The sequence below is a fragment of the Pleurodeles waltl genome, chromosome 2_1, assembly GCF_031143425.1.
Source record: "Pleurodeles waltl isolate 20211129_DDA chromosome 2_1, aPleWal1.hap1.20221129, whole genome shotgun sequence".
Lineage (NCBI taxonomy): Eukaryota > Metazoa > Chordata > Amphibia > Caudata > Salamandridae > Pleurodeles > Pleurodeles waltl.
The window spans coordinates 772,878,593-772,899,057 of record NC_090438.1 but is presented as its reverse complement, the minus strand read 5'-3'; the positions used below and the strand labels follow the sequence as shown (position 1 = coordinate 772,899,057).

Genomic DNA, 20,465 nt, shown 5'->3' with positions numbered 1-20,465 from the left:
CAGTGTGGAAAAATGTAGGTAGACAGTGGGCATCCTCGACACTCCTTCTCCAGTCCAGCTGTTCCTCCACCACCTGTGACTTCCCAGTCACCTCCGGGTTCTGGTGGCGTAACCAACACAGAGCAGCTAGGAGCAGGCAGCGGAGGATCGCCCACTAGGTTTTGTACCTTAGTCATGGCTCCTGAAGGTGGGACCCCTGCTTGGTGCTCTCCACTGTGCTTATCACTGCTTACCTCTCCAGAGGTCTTCGTTCACTTGGCTCTCGAGCACCTTTGTTCTCAGTGGCTGCAGCGTACATCATTTTGAACGGAAGAGAGTGCAGAGCCCCCGAGAAGGCGTCTGCTCCTAGGGGTTACTAGAAGCGCAGCGTTCTGAAAGGGTTAAATTGCTTCCCTCAGCAGTTTGTACCGCTTAGCTCTCGATCTGTGCACCCTATGCTGGTTGATTTTTAAAGATTAACAGGCTATGTTTGGGAGCTTTTGTGCTGACATCTACACCCCTGACAAGAACCTTTTCAATTATAACACCGACTTGGTTTAAAAGAGCATTTTGTTTAATTAAATGGCATCTCTTGGTCTGCTCATAGATTGTTCTCCTTTAAACTGTTGCCTGTTTTGGAATTTTCTACATTCTGTTCTATGTTTGTTAATATATAGAATATGAAGTAATTAGATTAAAACCGGCAGAAGCATTAGGCTAAGCAGCTTTTGTGTGTATGCTTTGAGGTGATGTGTGGGCGCAGAGGCGAACCTGAGCACAGCCAGACCTTGTCCTAATTTACGGTTGCAGAAAGTGCTGGCATTCCTTTGGATAGGAAATAATGTTTCAATGTGTCTTACTAGACGAGGGCAAAAAAATCGGTTTTGTAACTAATTCTGCCACATGCTACTGAATTTAACCGACTGACGTTTAGTAACCAACTGTACTTGTAGAAAATCAATTGTGTCTTAATCTAAGCGTTTGTGTTTCAGGTTGGGATAAACATTCATATGGCTATCATGGAGATGATGGACATTCATTTTGTTCTTCTGGAACGGGTCAGCCCTACGGCCCAACATTTACAACTGGCGACGTCATTGGGTGTTGCGTAAACCTCATCAACAATACCTGCTTCTACACAAAGAACGGACACAGTTTAGGTATGGCAGGGTTTCTTTGAGCTAAATGGGAACATTTGTGTGGTTTGTGATGCAAAGTGCTGTTGTAGTATGTGTATTGTTAAAAACAGTGTAGACCACAAAAGAATGGCGTGTTTTAAAGCAACATGCACGGTTTAACTTATTCCAGCCTAGATAGTTTGTACCTGACTCCCTAAGGTTTTTGAGCACGTAATGGCAACGTAAGTATTTGCATTCCTTTTGCGCATCAGCATTCCACGATCTCATTCAAAGGTTTACGATCAGCTGAATTTTGGATTTGCAGAAAGCACTTGCAAGGATGGAAAGTCTGCCTGGTTGGTGGATGTTCAACTACCTTAGTTACAAAAACGCAGTTGACTGTCGGATTGATACATTTGTGGATATTCTCAAATATTGTGAAGATTGTTTCCTAGTCTGGAAATTAATGTGCACAACTCTTGTGTAAGTGTTTTTCCAGGAGAAGGAAGGGGAAGGAACATCCCATTTTAATTTTGGTGCAGGGAAAGGGGTGTCTCCTCAGTGAAAGAGACACATTTGCAAATACACGTATCTTCATTATATTGAACATTATGTACAAAGTAAACGATAGAAGGAGGATTACTCCTGGAAATAGACTGTTTTTCAGGAGAACTTATCAGATTCTTTTTAACCCCTCCCTCCCCAACAAAAAAAAACCAGAAGTCTACTCAAAACGTTGAAGGATAATCGCAGAGGGAGATAATGGCCTTTTCAAGCCTTCCATTGAATTTGCAAAAATAAAGCAGTTCTTGTAGGAAGAATTCTAAACAAGACGTGTGGCGTTAAACCCCGATTACAAAATTATGTTGCCACAGGATTGGGTTAGATTTTGCTTTGTTATCTGAAAATGATGGCTTCAGGCTTTGGAACAGGGCTTCACCTATTAACGTACAGTTTTAAATCTGACCCTGCCACTATAGATTAGAAGTCCTTGCAATTTGATGTGGCGTGTTTGAAAATCATTGTCACCTGTAATCAAATATCAGTATTCGTCACAAGAGGAATAGATAAAACCGGCATACCAAATGAACTACAAAATGGAGGTTAGTATGAGCTGTCTCTATTCTCTGTGCTATATATGGATAAATGAAGGGAGCTGCAGTGCAGTGGACTATATTTATAAGTTCGGTGGCATGTGTAGCTGCAGATACACATGCTGTGCACAGTCCGCCGTCTGGTGTTGGGCTCGGAGTGTTACAAGTTGTTTTTCTTCGAAGAAGTCTTTTCGAGTCACGAGACCGAGGGACTCCTCCCACTTCGGTTCCATTGCGCATGGGCGTCGACTCCATCTTAGATTGGTTTTTTTCCGCCATCGGGTTCGGACGTGTTCCTTTTTGCTCCGTGTTTCGGGTCGGAAAGTTAGTCAGAATCTCGGAAAAATTAGTCGGTATTGTTTCGTTCGGTATCGGGTTAGTTAGAACAAATCAACACAGAATCTTGAAGAGCTCCGGTAGCCCTTCGGGGTAATTTCGATCCCCCGTCGGGGCCTGGTCGGCCCGACCGCGTGCGACTTCAAGACTGATGGAACGGACCCCGTTCCGATTCTGTCCTAAATGCCATAATAAATATCCTTATACGGATCAACATTTGGTCTGTTACTTGTGCCTGTCCCCCGAGCACAAGGAGGATACGTGCGAAGCCTGTCGCGCGTTTCGGTCGAGGAAAACGCTCAGAGACCGAAGAGCCAGGAAATTGCAGATGGCGTCCACGCTGACAGGACAACAACGGTTCGAGGAGGAAGAAGAAGAAACTTTCTCCATCCACGAGTCGGATTCCGAAGAACTCGACGCCGAAGAAACGTCAACCGTGAGTAAGACGTCGAGACAAAAAGCTCACGAAAAGACTGACAAAGCCCAGGGAACGCCACCGCCAACAGGCCATGGCTTAACCCGAAAAGTAGGTGACCGTCCATCGGCACCGAAAAAGGGCGAGCTGGTGTCGAAGTCATCCGACTCCGGTCGAGATACAGGCACGCAGCAATCTCGGGCCCGAGAGAGTGGCGCAGAAAAGATTCGGCACCGAGACAGCGGCACTGAAGTTGGTCGGCACCGAGAGGGCACGACGCAGAAAAGAAAAAAGATTTTGTCGGAGCCGAAAAAATCAGTAGAAACGGTTTCGGTGCCGAAACATCCGGCATCCGAACCGAGAATTAGTTCCTACTCAGAGGAACAAGGACTGTCCTCTCAAATGAAAAAACACAGATTTGAAGAGGAATTACAAACAATAGAGCAAGATCACACGCAAAGGCAGCTCTTTATTCAAAAAGATACAGGGAAGATCAGCACTCTTCCCCCAATCAAGATGAAAAGGAAACTTGCCTTCCAACAAGGAGACAAGCAACCACAAGCAAAGGTGGTAAAGAAAGTAACTCCACCACCTTCTCCACCACCATCAACTCATGCATCACCGGCGCAAACTCCACCATTAACACACTCACCAGCTCATACCACAATGAGCCAGGATGATCCAGATGCATGGGACCTCTACGACGCACCAGTATCGGACAATAGCCCAGAGTCGTACCCAACTAAACCGTCACCACCTGAGGACAGTACATCATATGCACAGGTGGTCGCTAAGGCAGCCGAATTCCACAATGTATTCCTACATTCGGAACCTATTGAGGATGACTTCCTCTTTAACACCCTGTCCTCCACCCATAGCCATTATCAAAGCCTTCCCATGCTCCCAGGAATGCTAAGGCACTCGAAACAAATATTTCAGGAGCCAGTTAAAGGCAGAGCAATAACTCCAAGGGTGGAGAAAAAATATAAGGCACCACCCACAGACCCTATATTTATTACAACACAACTGACACCGGACTCAGTAGTTGTGGGGGCAGCTCGTAAGAGAGCCAACTCGCATACATCAGGCGACGCACCACCTCCGGACAAGGAGAGCCGCAACTTTGATGCTGCGGGAAAAAGGGTTGCAGCACAAGCAGCAAATCAGTGGCGTATCGCCAACTCGCAAGCACTCTTGGCGAGATACGACAGGGCTCATTGGGATGAAATGCAACATTTCATCGAACACCTTCCCAAAGAGTTCCAAAAAAGAGCGCAACAGGTGGTGGAAGAGGGACAAAGTATCTCGAACAATCAGATACGGTCTTCCATGGATGCAGCGGATACAGCTGCAAGGACAATAAACACTGCAGTCACAATAAGGAGGCACGCATGGCTGCGCACATCTGGGTTCAAACCTGAAATACAACAGGCTGTGCTCAATATGCCGTTTAATGAACAGCAATTGTTTGGGCCGGAGGTGGACACTGCCATTGAAAAACTAAAAAAGGACACCGATACAGCCAAAGCCATGGGCGCACTGTACTCCCCGCAGAGCAGAGGCACATTTCGGAAGACACCTTTTAGGGGAGGGTTTCGAGGTCAACCCACAGAAACCAACACCTCACAGACACGACCACCTACCTACCAGGGACAATATCAAAGGGGAGGTTTTTGGGGACAATACAGAGGAGGCCAATTCCCAAGAAATCGGGGAAAATTTCAAGGTCCCAAAACCCCTCAAAATAAACAGTGACTCACAAGTCACACAACCCCTTCACACAACACCAGTGGGGGGAAGACTAAGCCAGTTCTACAAATCCTGGGAGGAAATAACAACAGACACTTGGGTCTTAGCAATTATCCAACATGGTTATTGTATAGAATTTCTCAAATTCCCTCCAAACGTCCCACCGAAAACACACAATATGTCAAAACAGCATATAGATCTTCTAGGACTAGAAGTTCAAGCATTACTGCAAAAGGACGCAATAGAATTAGTACCAAGTCTACAGAAAAACACAGGAGTTTACTCACTGTACTTTCTAATACCAAAAAAGGACAAAACTCTGAGACCAATACTAGATCTCAGAACACTAAATACCTACATCAAATCAGACCACTTTCACATGGTCACGTTACAAGACGTAATCCCACTGCTCAAACAGCAAGACTACATGACAACATTAGACCTAAAAGATGCGTATTTCCATATACCGATACATCCATCACACAGGAAATACCTAAGGTTCGTATTCAAAGGAATACATTACCAATTCAAAATGTTGCCATTCGGAATAACAACTGCGCCAAGAGTCTTTACAAAATGCCTAGCAGTAGTAGCTGCACATATCAGAAGGCAGCAAATACACGTGTTCCCTTACTTAGACGACTGGTTAATCAAAACCAACACGCTAACAAAGTGTTCATATCACACAAAGTATGTCATACAGACCCTTCACAGGCTGGGTTTCTCCATCAACTATGCAAAGTCACACCTTTTGCCGTGCCAAACACAGCAGTACTTAGGAGCGATAATCAACACAACAGAAGGGATAGCCACTCCAAGTCCACAAAGGGTTCAAACATTTCACAAGGTAATACAGGCCATGTATCCAACACAAAAGATACAAGCAAAAATGGTATTAAAACTCCTATGCCTGATGTCTTCATGCATAGCCATTGTCCCAAACGCAAGGTTACACATGCGGCCCTTACAACAGTGCCTAGCATCACAATGGTCACAGGCACAGGGTCAACTTCTAGATCTGGTGTTGATAGACCGCCAAACATACATCTCGCTTCTATGGTGGAACAGTACAAATTTAAACAAAGGGCGGCCTTTCCAAGACCCAGTGCCACAATACGTCATAACAGATGCTTCCATGACAGGGTGGGGAGCACACCTCAATCAACACAGCATCCAAGGACAATGTGACATACATCAAAGGCAGTTTCACATAAATCACCTAGAACTGTTAGCAGTATTTCTAGCGCTGAAAGCATTTCAGCCCATGATAACCCACAAATACATTCTTGTCAAGACAGACAACATGACCACAATGTATTATTTAAACAAACAGGGGGGGACACACTCGACAGTTGTGTCTCCTAACACAAAAAATATGGCATTGGGCGATTCACAACCACATTCGCCTAATAGCACAATTTATTCCAGGGATCCAAAACCAGCTAGCAGACAATCTCTCTCGGGATCACCAACAAATCCACAAATGGGAAATTCACCCCCAAATACTGAACACTTACTTTCAAATTTGTGGAACACCCCAAATAGACCTATTTGCAACAAAAGAAAACTCAAAATGCCAAAACTTCGCATCCAGGTACACACACCACCAATCCCAAGGCAATGCTCTATGGATGAATTGGTCAGGGATATTTGCGTACGCTTTTCCCCCTCTCCCTCTCGTTCCATATCTAGTAAACAGATTGAGTCAAAACAAACTCAAACTCATACTAATAGCACCAACATGGGCAAGACAACCTTGGTACACAACACTACTAGACCTGTCAGTAGTACCTCATGTCAAGCTACCCAACAGACCAGATCTGTTAACACAACACAAACAACAGATCAGGCATCCAAACCCAGCATCGCTGAATCTAGCAATTTGGCTCCTGAAATCCTAGAATTCGGACACTTAGACCTCACACAGGAATGTATGGAGGTCATAAAACAAGCTAGAAGACCTTCCACTAGACACTGCTATGCAAATAAATGGAAAAGATTTGTTTGTTACTGCCATAACAATCAAATTCAACCATTACACGCATCTCCAAAAGATGTAGTAGGATATTTACTACATTTGCAAAAATCAAATCTAGCTTTTTCTTCCATAAAGATATATCTCACCGCAATATCTGCTTATCTGCAGATTACTCACTCAACTTCACTATTCAGAATACCAATCATTAAAGCGTTTATGGAAGGCCTAAAGAGAATTATACCACCAAGGACACCACCTGTTCCTTCATGGAACCTCAACATTGTCTTAACAAGACTCATGGGTCCACCTTTCGAGCCCATGCATTCTTGTGAAATGCAATACTTAACGTGGAAAGTTGCATTTCTCATTGCCATCACATCTCTAAGAAGAGTGAGTGAGATTCAGGCATTTACCATACAAGAACCATTTATTCAAATACATAAAAATAAGATAGTTCTAAGAACAAATCCAAAATTCTTACCAAAAGTTGTCTCACCGTTCCACTTAAATCAAACAGTAGAATTACCAGTGTTCTTCCCACAGCCAGATTCCGTAGCTGAAAGAGCACTACATACAGGGAGTGCAGAATTATTAGGCAAGTTGTATTTTTGAGGATTAATTTTATTATTGAACAACAACCATGTTCTCAATGAACCCAAAAAACTCATTAATATCAAAACTGAATATTTTTGGAAGTAGTTTTTAGTTTGTTTTTAGTTTTAGCTATGTTAGGGGGATATCTGTGTGTGCAGGTGACTATCACTGTGCATAATTATTAGGCAACTTAACAAAAAACAAATATATACCCATTTCAATTATTTATCATTACCAGTGAAACCAATATAACATCTCAACATTCACAAATATACATTTCTGACATTCAAAAACAAAACAAAAACAAATCAGTGACCAATATAGCCACCTTTCTTTGCAAGGACACTCAAAAGCCTGCCATCCATGGATTCTGTCAGTGTTTTGATCTGTTCACCATCAACATTGCGTGCAGCAGCAACCACAGCCTCCCAGACACTGTTCAGAGAGGTGTACTGTTTTCCCTCCTTGTAAATCTCACATTTGATGATGGACCACAGGTTCTCAATGGGGTTCAGATCAGGTGAACAAGGAGGCCATGTCATTAGATTTCCTTCTTTTATACCCTTTCTTGCCAGCCACGCTGTGGAGTACTTGGACGCGTGTGATGGAGCATTGTCCTGCATGAAAATCATGTTTTTCTTGAAGGATGCAGACTTCTTCCTGTACCACTGCTTGAAGAAGGTGTCTTCCAGGAACTGGCAGTAGGACTGGGAGTTGAGCTTGACTCCGTCCTCAACCCGAAAAGGCCCCACAAGCTCATCTTTGATGATACCAGCCCAAACCAGTACTCCACCTCCACCTTGCTGGCGTCTGAGTCGGACTGGAGCTCTCTGCCCTTTACCAATCCAGCCACGGGCCCATCCATCTGGCCCATCAAGACTCACTCTCATTTCATCAGTCCATAAAACCTTAGAAAAATCAGTCTTGAGATATTTCTTGGCCCAGTCTTGACGTTTCAGCTTGTGTGTCTTGTTCAGTGGTGGTCGTCTTTCAGCCTTTCTTACCTTGGCCATGTCTCTGAGTATTGCACACCTTGTGCTTTTGGGCACTCCAGTGATGTTGCAGCTCTGAAATATGGCCAAACTGGTGGCAAGTGGCATCGTGGCAGCTGCACGCTTGACTTTTCTCAGTTCATGGGCAGTTATTTTGCGCCTTGGTTTTTCCACACGCTTCTTGCGACCCTGTTGACTATTTTGAATGAAACGCTTGATTGTTCGATGATCACGCTTCAGAAGCTTTGCAATTTTAAGAGTGCTGCATCCCTCTGCAAGATATCTCACTATTTTTGACTTTTCTGAGCCTGTCAAGTCCTTCTTTTGACCCATTTTGCCAAAGGAAAGGAAGTTGCCTAATAATTATGCACACCTGATATAGGGTGTTGATGTCATTAGACCACACCCCTTCTCATTACAGAGATGCACATCACCTAATATGCTTAATTGGTAGTAGGCTTTCGAGTCTATACAGCTTGGAGTAAGACAACATGCATAAAGAGGATGATGTGGTCAAAATACTCATTTGCCTAATAATTCTGCACTCCCTGTACATTAGACATCAAAAGAGCACTAATGTACTACATTGACAGAACTAAACTACTTAGAAAGACAAAACAACTATTTATTGCCTTTCAAAAACCTCATATAGGAAATCCTATTTCAAAACAAGGCATTGCTAGATGGATAGTTAAGTGCATTCAAACCTGCTATCTTAAAGCAAAGAGAGAGCTGCCTATTACACCAAAGGCACACTCAACCAGAAAGAAAGGTGCTACTATGGCCTTTCTAGGAAATATTCCAATGAACGAAATATGTAAGGCAGCAACATGGTCTACGCCTCATACATTTACTAAGCACTACTGTGTAGATGTGTTATCTGCACAACAAGCCACAGTAGGTCAAGCTGTACTAAGAACTTTATTTCAAACTACTTCAACTCCTACAGGCTGAACCACCGCTTTTGGGGAGATAACTGCTTACTAGTCTATGCACAGCATGTGTATCTGCAGCTACACATGCCACCGAACGGAAAATGTCACTTACCCAGTGTACATCTGTTCGTGGCATTAGTCGCTGCAGATTCACATGCGCCCACCCGCCTCCCCGGGAGCCTGTAGCCGTTTAGAAGTAGATCTTCAACATTTGTACATTTGTAAATATATTACTTTAACCTTCATTTTGTACATACGTATTCATTCCATTGCATGGGCACTATTACTAGCATACACAACTCCTACCTCACCCTCTGCGGGGAAAACAATCTAAGATGGAGTCGACGCCCTTGCGCAATGGAACCGAAGTGGGAGGAGTCCCTCGGTCTCGTGACTCGAAAAGACTTCTTCGGAGAAAAACAACTTGTAACACTCCGAGCCCAACACCAGACGGCGGACTGTGCACAGCATGTGAATCTGCAGCGACTAATGCCACGAACAGATGTACACTGGGTAAGTGACATTTTCCTTCCTTTCCCAGAAAAATATTCTGAATTTTTACTTCATATGATCTACTGTCTCCAACTCCATCCCTTGTTCTGTCCCACAAACCTAATGTGAAATATACATATGGATGGTCAGACTCTTCCTGAGTTTCAAGCAAAGATTAATCAATAATCATGGGCATGGCCGAACCACCTCCTTTGACCAGTCCTCTCCAGATTTAATGCTCCCATTCATGGAGCAGCGATGCATGAAAATATGGTAACTTTTCAAATATTTGGCTTAGCTTTTTGGTGGTAGAAGTTTCAGTTCTCACCTGTCCTAGCACCTTGAAACCCTGCAGTGTGTGTGTTTTAGAAAAATGTAACCAAGTTAGGGCCTAGATTACCTAAAAAGAGGCATAGTGGTCCAACTAAGACACAGACAAATGTTGGCAACTGTCATTCTGTCACCGTTCTCTGGTGAGGCAAAAGTAGAAAAATGCAAGATAACTTGTCAAATACATTGCTTATTGCAGCCTGATAGGTCAGCACTTACATGCTATAAGCTGCTGGCAACATAAAAAAAAGTTCACTTTTGAGTTATTGCAGCTGTAATCTGTCTTCTTGGCAAAGTGATCTGTGTTCTTGTCCTTCTTTACATCTTTGGGACATCTGACTCAATTGACTATCGCAGGTTAATCCACACCTTCATAATATGTATGGAATTATGACATAATTATTTGCAGTATGAAACTATTTATTCGTAGCATGTGTTGGCTGCAGGTACACATGCTAGGCACACTCCTGCCAGCTGGTGTTGGGCCCGGACTTTGCAAGTTATTTTTCCTCTAGATGTTTCCTGGTCGAAGTCGCTTCTCCTCCTCTTCGAGGCATTGCGCATGTTCAACGGTTCCTTTGTAGGATTAGTTGTTTCCACCCTAGGGCTCGGACTGTCTACATCAGAGCTCTTCAGTTTTGACACCAACAAGGCCTATGGAGAAACAAAAAAAAAAGAACAACTCCAATACGTGCTGAAAAGGATGTATACATCTAGAGCACTCATTGGATCTACATTTTTTTTTTTTTTTTTTTTTTAACATATTTTTATTAAATTTTCAATAAAATCAAACATTTCGATGCATCCATTTAGCAGCAGTGATAGGATGTTTACAGTTACAATAGTTTGCTGGGCGCTTATTTATTAGATTTAACAAACAACCAATAACTTTCGTACACCGCTAGATCCGCGCTTTTATGTCTGTACTTACAGGCATTGCTAGTTCGCGCATTTGATACTATCTTTCGTGCGGAGGTTTCGATGCCTGCAAGAGTTCTAGTTCAGGACGAACCCTAAGATGGACGGGAGAGAGCGGGGGGCGGGGGAAGGGGCAACTTAACTTCTGAAGACCCTGAGTTTACTAGTTGGGGACGATGGGCTGTGTGTATTAATTGGCTAGTGTGTATTTGGGGGTGCAGTGTATTTATATCTGTGCTTAGGCACCATTGGCAGGTGTGTGCGCTACTCATGATTACTGTGGTATTGCAACCGGGGTGAAACCTACAATTGTCTATGTTATCGCGTCTGACTGCTATTCAGGGAGGTTTTTCGTCATTCTTTGTTTCTAGTTTGGAGACCAATGTGCCCCAGGTTTCACAGCCCGAGTGTCGAGGACCACCTCGCGCCAGTTTCGTTAGTACCTGATATTCAGCACGTGTCCAGCGAAGCGTAAGAGCGAGCCAAGCACCATGGTCAGGGGCCTTAGAGGCCTTCCAGTTCATGGCTATTAGTCTTTTGTACATTGCATAAGCCAGGTCTACGAATCTGTGCATAAATTTGCTCCTTTTTGTTCTGGTCCTGAGGCCAAGTAGACAGGATTTGGGGTTCGCGTCCAAGCCCAGGCCAGTCATTTCCGACAGTGCAGTGGTCAGCGCGGTCCACTCCCCCCTTACCTGCGGGCACTCCCAGACCATATGATAAAACTGTGCTGCTGGGGTTTTACATCTAGGGCAAGTTGGGTCCGATCCAGGGAACATACGTTTAATTCTGGCTGGCGCTAAATAAGTCTGATGTAAGTAATTAAATTGTGTGTATCGGAATCTGGGGTTCCTTGAGACCTCGCGTGTGTGGCTCAGGGCTTTTGACCATTCTGTCTCTGTGATCGGGTCAGGCAGTACGGCATTCCACCTTTCTCGGGCTTTCTGCAGATTAGACTCCGGGGGCTTATTTAGTAGTTTGTATGTATTTGAGACTACTTTTTCACGTGTGTCGTAGCTCAGCATATGGTGTAGGTTTATTGAGATGTCTGGCTCAGCGTCCCCGGGCCCCCATGTACCTCTAATTGCATGACATATAGCGTGGTATGTCAGAAATTGCCCTGGGCTGATCTCTGTGAGGGCCTGTATATCTTCGAAGGACATTAGTTTTCCTTCCTCGAAGCATTCTCCTACCGTGCTTATGCCCGCTTCTATCCAGGTTGCGGATAGGTGAGAACCAGTTGTCACCCATCCAGGGATTCGTTCTAGTGGTATGAGAGGTGAGTAGGGAATTTTTTTGGCATCTTTTTGAATATACTTCTTCCAGTATGCATGTGCTGCTGCCATCAATGGGTTTGCGCATGTGCTTTTAGTTTGCTTGCTCGAGAGCCACTCAAGCAGGGGGACTCCCCGGAGTCGGGTTACCAGCCAGGCAGCTTCCGCCGACCCCGAGTTATGAATCCAATTTGAGATCCACTGCAGCTGTGCTGCCGCAGAGTAGAGCTCAAAGTTAGGGGCTCCCAGTCCACCCGCCGCCACTGGGTGATATAGTGTGTTGAGTGCGACTCGCCTTCTGCCATCACACCATACCAGCTGCACCAATGCAGAATTTAAACTGTTGAAGAAACTTTTAGGAATTATGATCGGCAGGGCAGCGAAGTGATATAGCAGCCTGGGCAGCACTAGCATGTTGGCTATGGCAACTTTTCCCAATGGTGAGAGCGGTAATTTATTCCAGAAACGCAATGAGCTCTTTATAGATGTCACCGCTCTCCCCAGGTTGCCATCCCTGAGGTCTTCAGCACTGTGATAGACGTTAACCCCGAGATATTTGAATGTGTCGAAGCACCATTTTAATGGGCCTGGTGAAGTGTTCTCTCGTCTCGCTGGGGACCGGCCAACCAGTGGGAATATACAGGATTTCCCCCAATTAACTATCAAGCCTGATATCTCTCCAAACTCGCGTAGCAATGACATCACCGGGGGCAGTGCCTCCCCAACACTGCGTATATAGATCAAAGCATCATCTGCATACAATGATATGACGTGGGATGTGCCGTTCCTTACCACCCCCCATTCTTCTGTTTTTACACGGACACGCGCGGCCAGTGGTTCCATCGCCAGGGCGAACAACAGGGGGGAAAGGGGACAGCCCTGCCTTGTTCCCCTACTAATTGGGAAGCTCTCTGATATGACTCCTCCTGTCTTCACCCTGGCCTGCGGGTTGGTGTACAGTATGCGTACCCATCTTATAAATTTTGGGCCTATGCCCATTCGCTGCATGGTGGCAAACAGGAAGTCCCATTCTAGTGTGTCGAATGCTTTTTCGATGTCTAGCGAGATCACTGCTTCCTCAGATGCACTCGGGGGGGTATCGCCCATTACGCTTAGTAGCCTACGAATGTTGAGAAAGGTGTTGCGTTTTGGGATAAATCCATTCTGGTCTTCGTGTACTAAAGTGTGCATATGAGGAGCTAGCCTGTTGGCTAGTATTTTGCCAAGTAGTTTGCAATCTAGATTTAGTAGAGACAGGGGTCTATAGGACCTAACGTCAGTGGGGTCTCGCCCCTGTTTCGGGAGGACCACTATCATTGCCTCTCTCATTTGGGGGGGAGACTTCCCTTGATCTCTGCTTCTTCCATGACTTTTAGGAGATGTGCGACCAGGTGTGTTGCAAAAGTGGAGTAGTATTCTGATGGCAGGCCGTCTGCCCCTGGAGCTTTGTTTCTAGGTAGTTGTTCAAGAGCCTTATTTAGTTCTCCTAGTGTGATGGGGGCCTCTAATGTCTCCCTGTCATTTTGTGTGAGTTGGGGCAGAGAGGATTCCACCAAAAAGGACTCGAGTTGTTGGGGGGTGCATGATGTGCGTGTGCTGTATAGCTGTGTGTAGTATTTCCTGAACGCATCATTAATTTCATCCTGTGTGGTTGCTATTGCGCCTACGCCTAACATTATTGCCCCTATTGGGGGGCATTGCCGTTCCTCCCGCAGGAGCCATGCGAGCAGCCTACCCGATCTGTCGCCTTCCGCTTGTAATCTGGTCAAGTGATATTTGTAGTCATGTAGGCGTAGTGTGGCGTCTGCAGCTGCGTATTCTGCGCGCGCATCTTTTAATGACGTATATGGTGTTTCGCTGCGGGCCACTGCGTTTTCTAGTGCTCTTAGTTTCTTTTCCAGTTTGGTAACCTCTGCATGGAGTGTGCGTCTTACCCCCCATGTAGTGGAAATGCAGTGCCCGCGGGTCACTGCTTTATGTGCGTCCCACTCTACTGCTCTTAAGCTTGTAGTGCCAGCATTCAATTCCCAGTACTGCTTGAGCGCTGTACTCAAAGCGTCTTTAAATGCAGGGTCCTGCAACGCTTCCACTTGTAATCTCCAGGTTGGGATCGCTTGTCGCCTCCTGCCCCAATCTAAAGTTATTTTAAGCGGTGAGTGGTCTGATAGTGACTTAGCTAAGTATTCAATCCCGTTGGTTACTGTGCAAATGTCCCGGGTACCCCATAGCAGATCTATCCTAGTGTATACTTTGTGTGGTACTGAGTAAAATGAGTATTCTCTGCGCTGCGGGTGCTTCATGCGCCACAAATCGCAGAGACCCATGTCACTGGCCCATGTCACCAGTGGGCACCCGGGGCGTCTGTTGGCCGCTGAATGTGTGGGGGGGCTTGACCTATCCAATGTCAGGTCCGGCGTATTATTGAAATCACCACCCCATATTGCAGGTGCTGCAGGGTTAGTCAATAGAGCTGGGGTGAGCGTGTTCAGGAACACAGGCAACGCAGTGTTCGGGGCGTATACTCCTATGAGTGACAATTGTTTTCCGTCTAATTTACCCTCCACCACCACGTACCTACCTCCCTGGTCTATCCTGTATGATGTTAGAAGAAATGGAACACTCCCTGCCATCCATATCAGGACCCCCCTCGCAAAGGTTGAATAAGATGTGCCTACGATCTGACCTCCCCATCTATTCCGCAGTTCTTGTAAGTCTGGGTCCAGTAGGTGGGTTTCTTGTAAAATTGCAATGTGTGTGCCCTGGCGTTTGAGTCTTGCATGCACCCTGGACCTTTTTCTGTGGTTCCCTAGACCCCTGACATTCCAGGTGACTATGATATATTTGCTTACGTTGTGGGCTGTTTGCTGGGCCATGTTTGTTTCGTAGTGGTGCATCTAACAGTCTGGTCCCTGATGGGGTCCAAGCAGTCCTCCCCCTCCCCATCGCCACTACAGCCCGTTCCCCAACCTCCATCTATGTGTCTTGTGTTATGCGCAGACCTGCGGTGTACAAACTGGTAATTACCCTCCCTCCCTCCCCAACTGGATCCCAACCCCAACTGTGAACCAACAAAAAAACAAACGCACACCCCAGAGAGGTGCGACCTAGGCAGTGTCCGTGTGGATGCCTGCGGGGGAGCTATAATACTATCCGGGTGCGGCTCATTATAGGGGCTCGCATCCTTCTGCAGATTCAGCCTGCAAGTTGTGTGGGGCATCCCCGGGGCGCAGCAAGCCAACCCTCCCCTGCCGCGCGTCACCTCCAATTACACGCAGGCTAAATACAGGAGTTGACTCTGAAAGCAGAGAAACAAGGATACATAATTTCAAGCGATATATCCAGCCGCTGTCGGCGGGACACACAATATTCAATCCTGTTCTCCTTCTGTGGCAGCGGGTCCCGCCCTGGTGGTGGGTCAGCATCAGTTGTTCAGAGTATGTCCGCAGTCCGGGGAGTAATCTCCGGGCCTTTCAGCGACCCCGTCAGTGTGGAATCCGAGCTTATTGAATCCGATTCCGAACCCTCCTCCGGATGGGTTCTGAGTGTCTCAAAAGCATTTTGTGTCAGCAGGGGAGTTTCCTTCAGGACCCTGGCTCTCTCTTCCGCAGCCTGTTTCTCCGTAGGTTGACCCCCGGGTCGTCTTTTGGGGCGTTTCCGATTGGATGCTGTGGACCAGTTGTCGTTAATACCGGTTTCTTCTCGGGGTTGGGCAAACCCCTTGGCATGTAGCCATGTCCAAGCGTCTTCCGGAGATGTGAACACGTGGGTGCGTTCATCTGTTAGTACTCTTAATTTAGCGGGAAATAGCAGAGCATACTTTATGTCATGTTCACGGAGACGTTGCTTAATTTGAGCAAAGGAGTTGCGTTGTCTTTGCACTTCCTGAGTGAAGTCTGGGTAAGCGTGAACAGTTGAGTCCTCATATTGAAATGGACCATTGCTGCGGAATTGTTGCAGTATCGCATCCCGGTCTCTAAAGTTCAGGAACCTGGCTATCAGCGGTCTTGGGGACTGGCCCGGTACTGGGGGGCGCCCGGGAGTCCTGTGTGCTCTTTCTACTGAGAAGAATTTCGACGGGGCTCCGTTCAGGACCTCTTTGGCTAACCACTGTTCCAGTTGAATCTCTGTGTTTTGTTCTATTGATTTTTCCGGGAGACCAAGAAACCGTATGTTGTTGCGGCGTGATCTTCCCTCCGCCTCTTCTGCTCTCCTCAGCAGTGTTTTTACCTCTAGGTCCAGGCGGAGAATTTGTTTTTGGTTGTCCGTTACTTTGGGGCACATGTCATTTAGCGTCTCTTCCGTTGACTTCACTTTTTCGGATAATTTGCAGTGGTCCGCTCTAAGAATATTTAGATCTTGCGATACCGTATCTATTCTATTTTCTAATGAAATTTTAGTGTCCATAATTGCTTGGAGTACTCTCTCGAATTGTGTAGAATGGGCCAAAAGTGTAGATTCCAGTGATTGTAAGGTAGGAGTAGGTTGTTGGTCCCCAGGCGCTGGTCCCTGCGTGCCCCGGTCCTGATTCCTCGCTGATTTTGATCTCCCGGCCATTTTGACTCGATTTATGGGTCTCTGTTTCTACTGCGCTTACATGAGCTCCTCGAGCCCCAGGTTGGACGGATATGGAGGGCTGTGTGTACTCACGGATCCCCACCGTCATGCGCTTTAAGTTTTTTGGATTACAAACTGCCTAATATTCCACGAAATGAGTTCCTGCTTGGTTGCCCGTTTCCAGGTCCCTCACCCGGCGCCAGCGGGGGGGCGACGGATAGCGGGATGATCTCCGAAGTCAATCCAATAGGCCCATCATGTCGGCTCCAACGATTCAGGGCCTGGGCGTGGGTCCCCCACCCTCACAAGGTCAATTGCCATATGCACTCACTTCCAATTGGGCTTCCATGCAGGGTTCTGCTCCTCTTACCGGGGGAATGGTGGAGTCATAATATACTTCGGGGGGGGCCCCACTCGTAGCCCGCAGACGTTCATGAATTGCAGGAGCCACTAGGAGTGACCAGGGGGGCGTGTAGAGCAAACCGCCAGGGCTCCAGATGCGCACCGTGACTTTTACTGCGCGACCCCCCTAAGTCGAAGGGGGGGGCACGCCTTGCAGCCGGAACGCAGGCCAAGGGGGGGGGAACCGCCAAAGGTCCCCAATCACGGCTTCACTGCCCCTCCGCTCCTCCCCACCACGGCAGTGGAGAGGGTTGTTCAGCGGTAGAGGGGGGGGGAGGGAGAGCCCCGAGGCAGGTCCGCTGCCCTTCCGCAGCGGGATCCCCCCACCGCCGCACCCCCACCTCACCTCAGGGGCTCCGGGACGGAGCTCCGAGCCTCGCACCGAGGCAAAATGGCGGCCGCAGTCCTGAGGCGATGTCGTCCCTCGGCGGCTCCTCCGTTCAGCCCCGTGACTTTTACTGCGCGACCCCCCTAAATCGAAGGGGGGGGGCACGCCTTGCAGCCAGAACGCAGGCCAAGGGGGGGGAACCGCCCAAGGTCCCCAATCACGGCTTCACCGTCCCACCGCCCCTCCCCACCACGGCAGTGGAGAGGGTTGTCCAGCGGTAGAGGGGGGGGGGGGGAGAGCCCCGAGGCAGGTCTGCTGCCCTCCCGCAACGGGATCCCCCCACCGCCGCACCCCCACCTCACCTCAGGGGCTCCGGGACGGAGCTCCGAGCCTCGCGCCGAGGCAAAATGGCGGCCGCAGTCCTGAGGCGATGTTGTCCCTCGGCGGCTCCTCCACTCAGCCGCCCCAGCGCCCCCGTGGCCGTCAGCAAGGGGAGAGAGGCTCCTAGAGCGGGTTACTCCTCTGTATGAGGATATTGGCGACCCCAGGGTGCCCCGCAATCGTTTTGGAGGCGAGCCCGAGACGGAGCGCTTTACGAAGCGTCCTTCCCGGTCGCCATCTTGGCTCCTCCCCTCCTCATTGGATCTACATGGCATTGACATACACACCCGTTGAGAGTGGTCGTCTCTGGGTAATGAAGGTGAGAAAAGATAGTCTTTTTTGACGGTGCCCTCAGTGTGAGGCTAAATATGCCTACACGGATACACACAAAGTCTGTAACTTGTGTTTATCTCCAAAAAAGAAGGAAGAAGGCAGTGCAGCATGCAACCTACTTAAGTACAAGATGCTGCAGAGTAGGAGAGATCTGGCGTCTTATGCACAACATAGGAATGGCAGCCGAGACTGAATTCGTGCACGAAAAATCACACAGCGAGGGTGAGATCGACGCTGATTTGTCTTTTCAAGATTGGGTTGTAATTGTAAGCCAGTGAATCCAGTGGGGAAAAGGAACCTGAGGTGCTGATCGAGGATTTCACACAGAAGGTTCCAGTACCTGCATTGTAACTGAACACAAAGATGACGCCAAGGGCTGTGAGTACAATCAACCCACCCAAACTTAAGCAAATATTACACTCACCTCTCCCTCTAAGCTACAGTGTGCCACAACCCTCTGGCTCTGGTTGAAACGCGAGCATATCTCTGAGTCAAGAAGAGACAAAAATGTTCTCAATCTTGATTAGGCAACAAGACCAAAATCTGGGGATGGCACTGACACCTCTTCGATTCCGAAACGCACATTGGCATCAACACATACATCGACGATAATGAAGACAAAATTGGCTTCAACGCCGAAAAAGTCATCAAATCAGAGGAAAAGCTCAGCATCGAGACAATTGGAATCTAGATAGACATTGACAAGGCAAAAACCGAAAGGAAACTCTGTTGTTAAAAAAAAGTCCACACACCAACTGAGGGGAAAACAAAGACGCCTTCTTCTGCAGTAAAAATGATGTCCGAGAAACAGGCTGAAACACAAATGCCAACATAAGAGGAAGGCAATGTTTTTGAGGGACTGTATATGCATGCTGGGGAAAAAAGTCAAATACAGAGGCAAATGTCATGCACAGAACTTTAAAGTGACATGACCACCACCTAAAAGGGTGGCTTTTGAACACAGGCCCACAAGCATTTGAACAGTTTGCCTCCACAACCTGCAACTCCTTCACATACACATGAGGGTGGGGATACTCCTCAGCAGGACTATCAGTCTGATTTACAAGGAGATGCACAACTCAGTCCAAACCTACAGAATGATAATGATGTGGTTATGCCTGACACAGGTATGGAACTACCAGTTCCTGAAAAAGCTTCACCTTCTGATGGCACTTCGTTATATCACAGTGTCATACAGTGAACCACAGAATATCGCAATCTACCAGTGCAAACAACATAGGAGGAAACAGATTTTTTTATTGAGACACTATCTCGTACTGAATGTACAGTACTCCATCTTCTTATGATTGGGTCAGTTTTAAACATATCTAAAGAAATATATTTAAGGGGCCCGTAAAATCCAGACCCTCCCCTTCTCACCCAAACTACATCAGGGACCATCTTACAGCAGATTGCCTGGTAGTCACAGCAGCAGGAAAGAGAACAGCACCCCAGGCCATTGGATAAGCGTCACCTCCTGACAAAGAGAGTAAGCATATAGACTCAGCAAGCAAAATGGTGAGATACAGGACACACCATTCGGTGGCGAAACGCAAATTCACTGGAAGGCTAAAACAGTTAATCAGTTGTGGCCAGACATAACATCGGACCAATTGTCAGGAACAGTGGCGTAACGAAACTGGAGGGTGCCTCCCTGCACAGAACGTGGAGGGGCCCCCCTCTGGACTCACTCATGCCAGGTGTACTGAGGGGCCCCATGGAACTGGTCCCTCCCCCCAATGCCCCTCCCAAACCCTGCACCTCTGCTCCACCTGGGCCTGCGGGGGCCGTTGTTACGCCCCTTGTCTGGGTTTAAAACAACTATCACCAAATATCCCACCAGAGAGCCACATATTCAATCCATAGTATCTACATCTGCTAAAGGAAGAAGTATAAGCCTTATTACAAAAGGGATCAATAGAACTCGTCCCATTAAAACATCACAAAAAGGAGTATACTCTTATTTCCTAATATCCCAAAAAGATGGGTCACTACATCCAATTCTGGACTTAAGCCCTCTAAATCACTAAATTATGTCTGAACACTTTCATAGGGTAACTCTTCAGGATGTAATACCATTACTACAAGAAGGCAACTTCATGACAGCACTAGATCTGAAGGACGTATATTTTCATATTCCAGTCCACCCAGCACATCACAAATATCTACGCTTTTGATGTAAGTGGACGTCATTATCAATTCAAAGTACTACCATTCGGGGTTAAAAACAGCCCGCGAGTGTTCCTAAAATGTCTACCAGAAG

The 20,465-nt window shown here is 47.0% G+C and overlaps 1 protein-coding gene across 2 annotated transcripts in view; it reads left to right on the top strand.

The window, feature by feature from the left end:
* Window positions 1–20,465, top strand: part of RANBP9 (RAN binding protein 9) — a 365,177-nt gene that overhangs the window by 188,112 nt on the left and 156,600 nt on the right. For both annotated transcript variants that reach the window (XM_069218155.1, XM_069218146.1), the window contains one exon: window positions 972–1,139. In XM_069218155.1, the coding sequence (XP_069074256.1) occupies window positions 972–1,139 (168 nt within the window). The remainder of the gene's footprint in view (window positions 1–971; window positions 1,140–20,465) is intronic.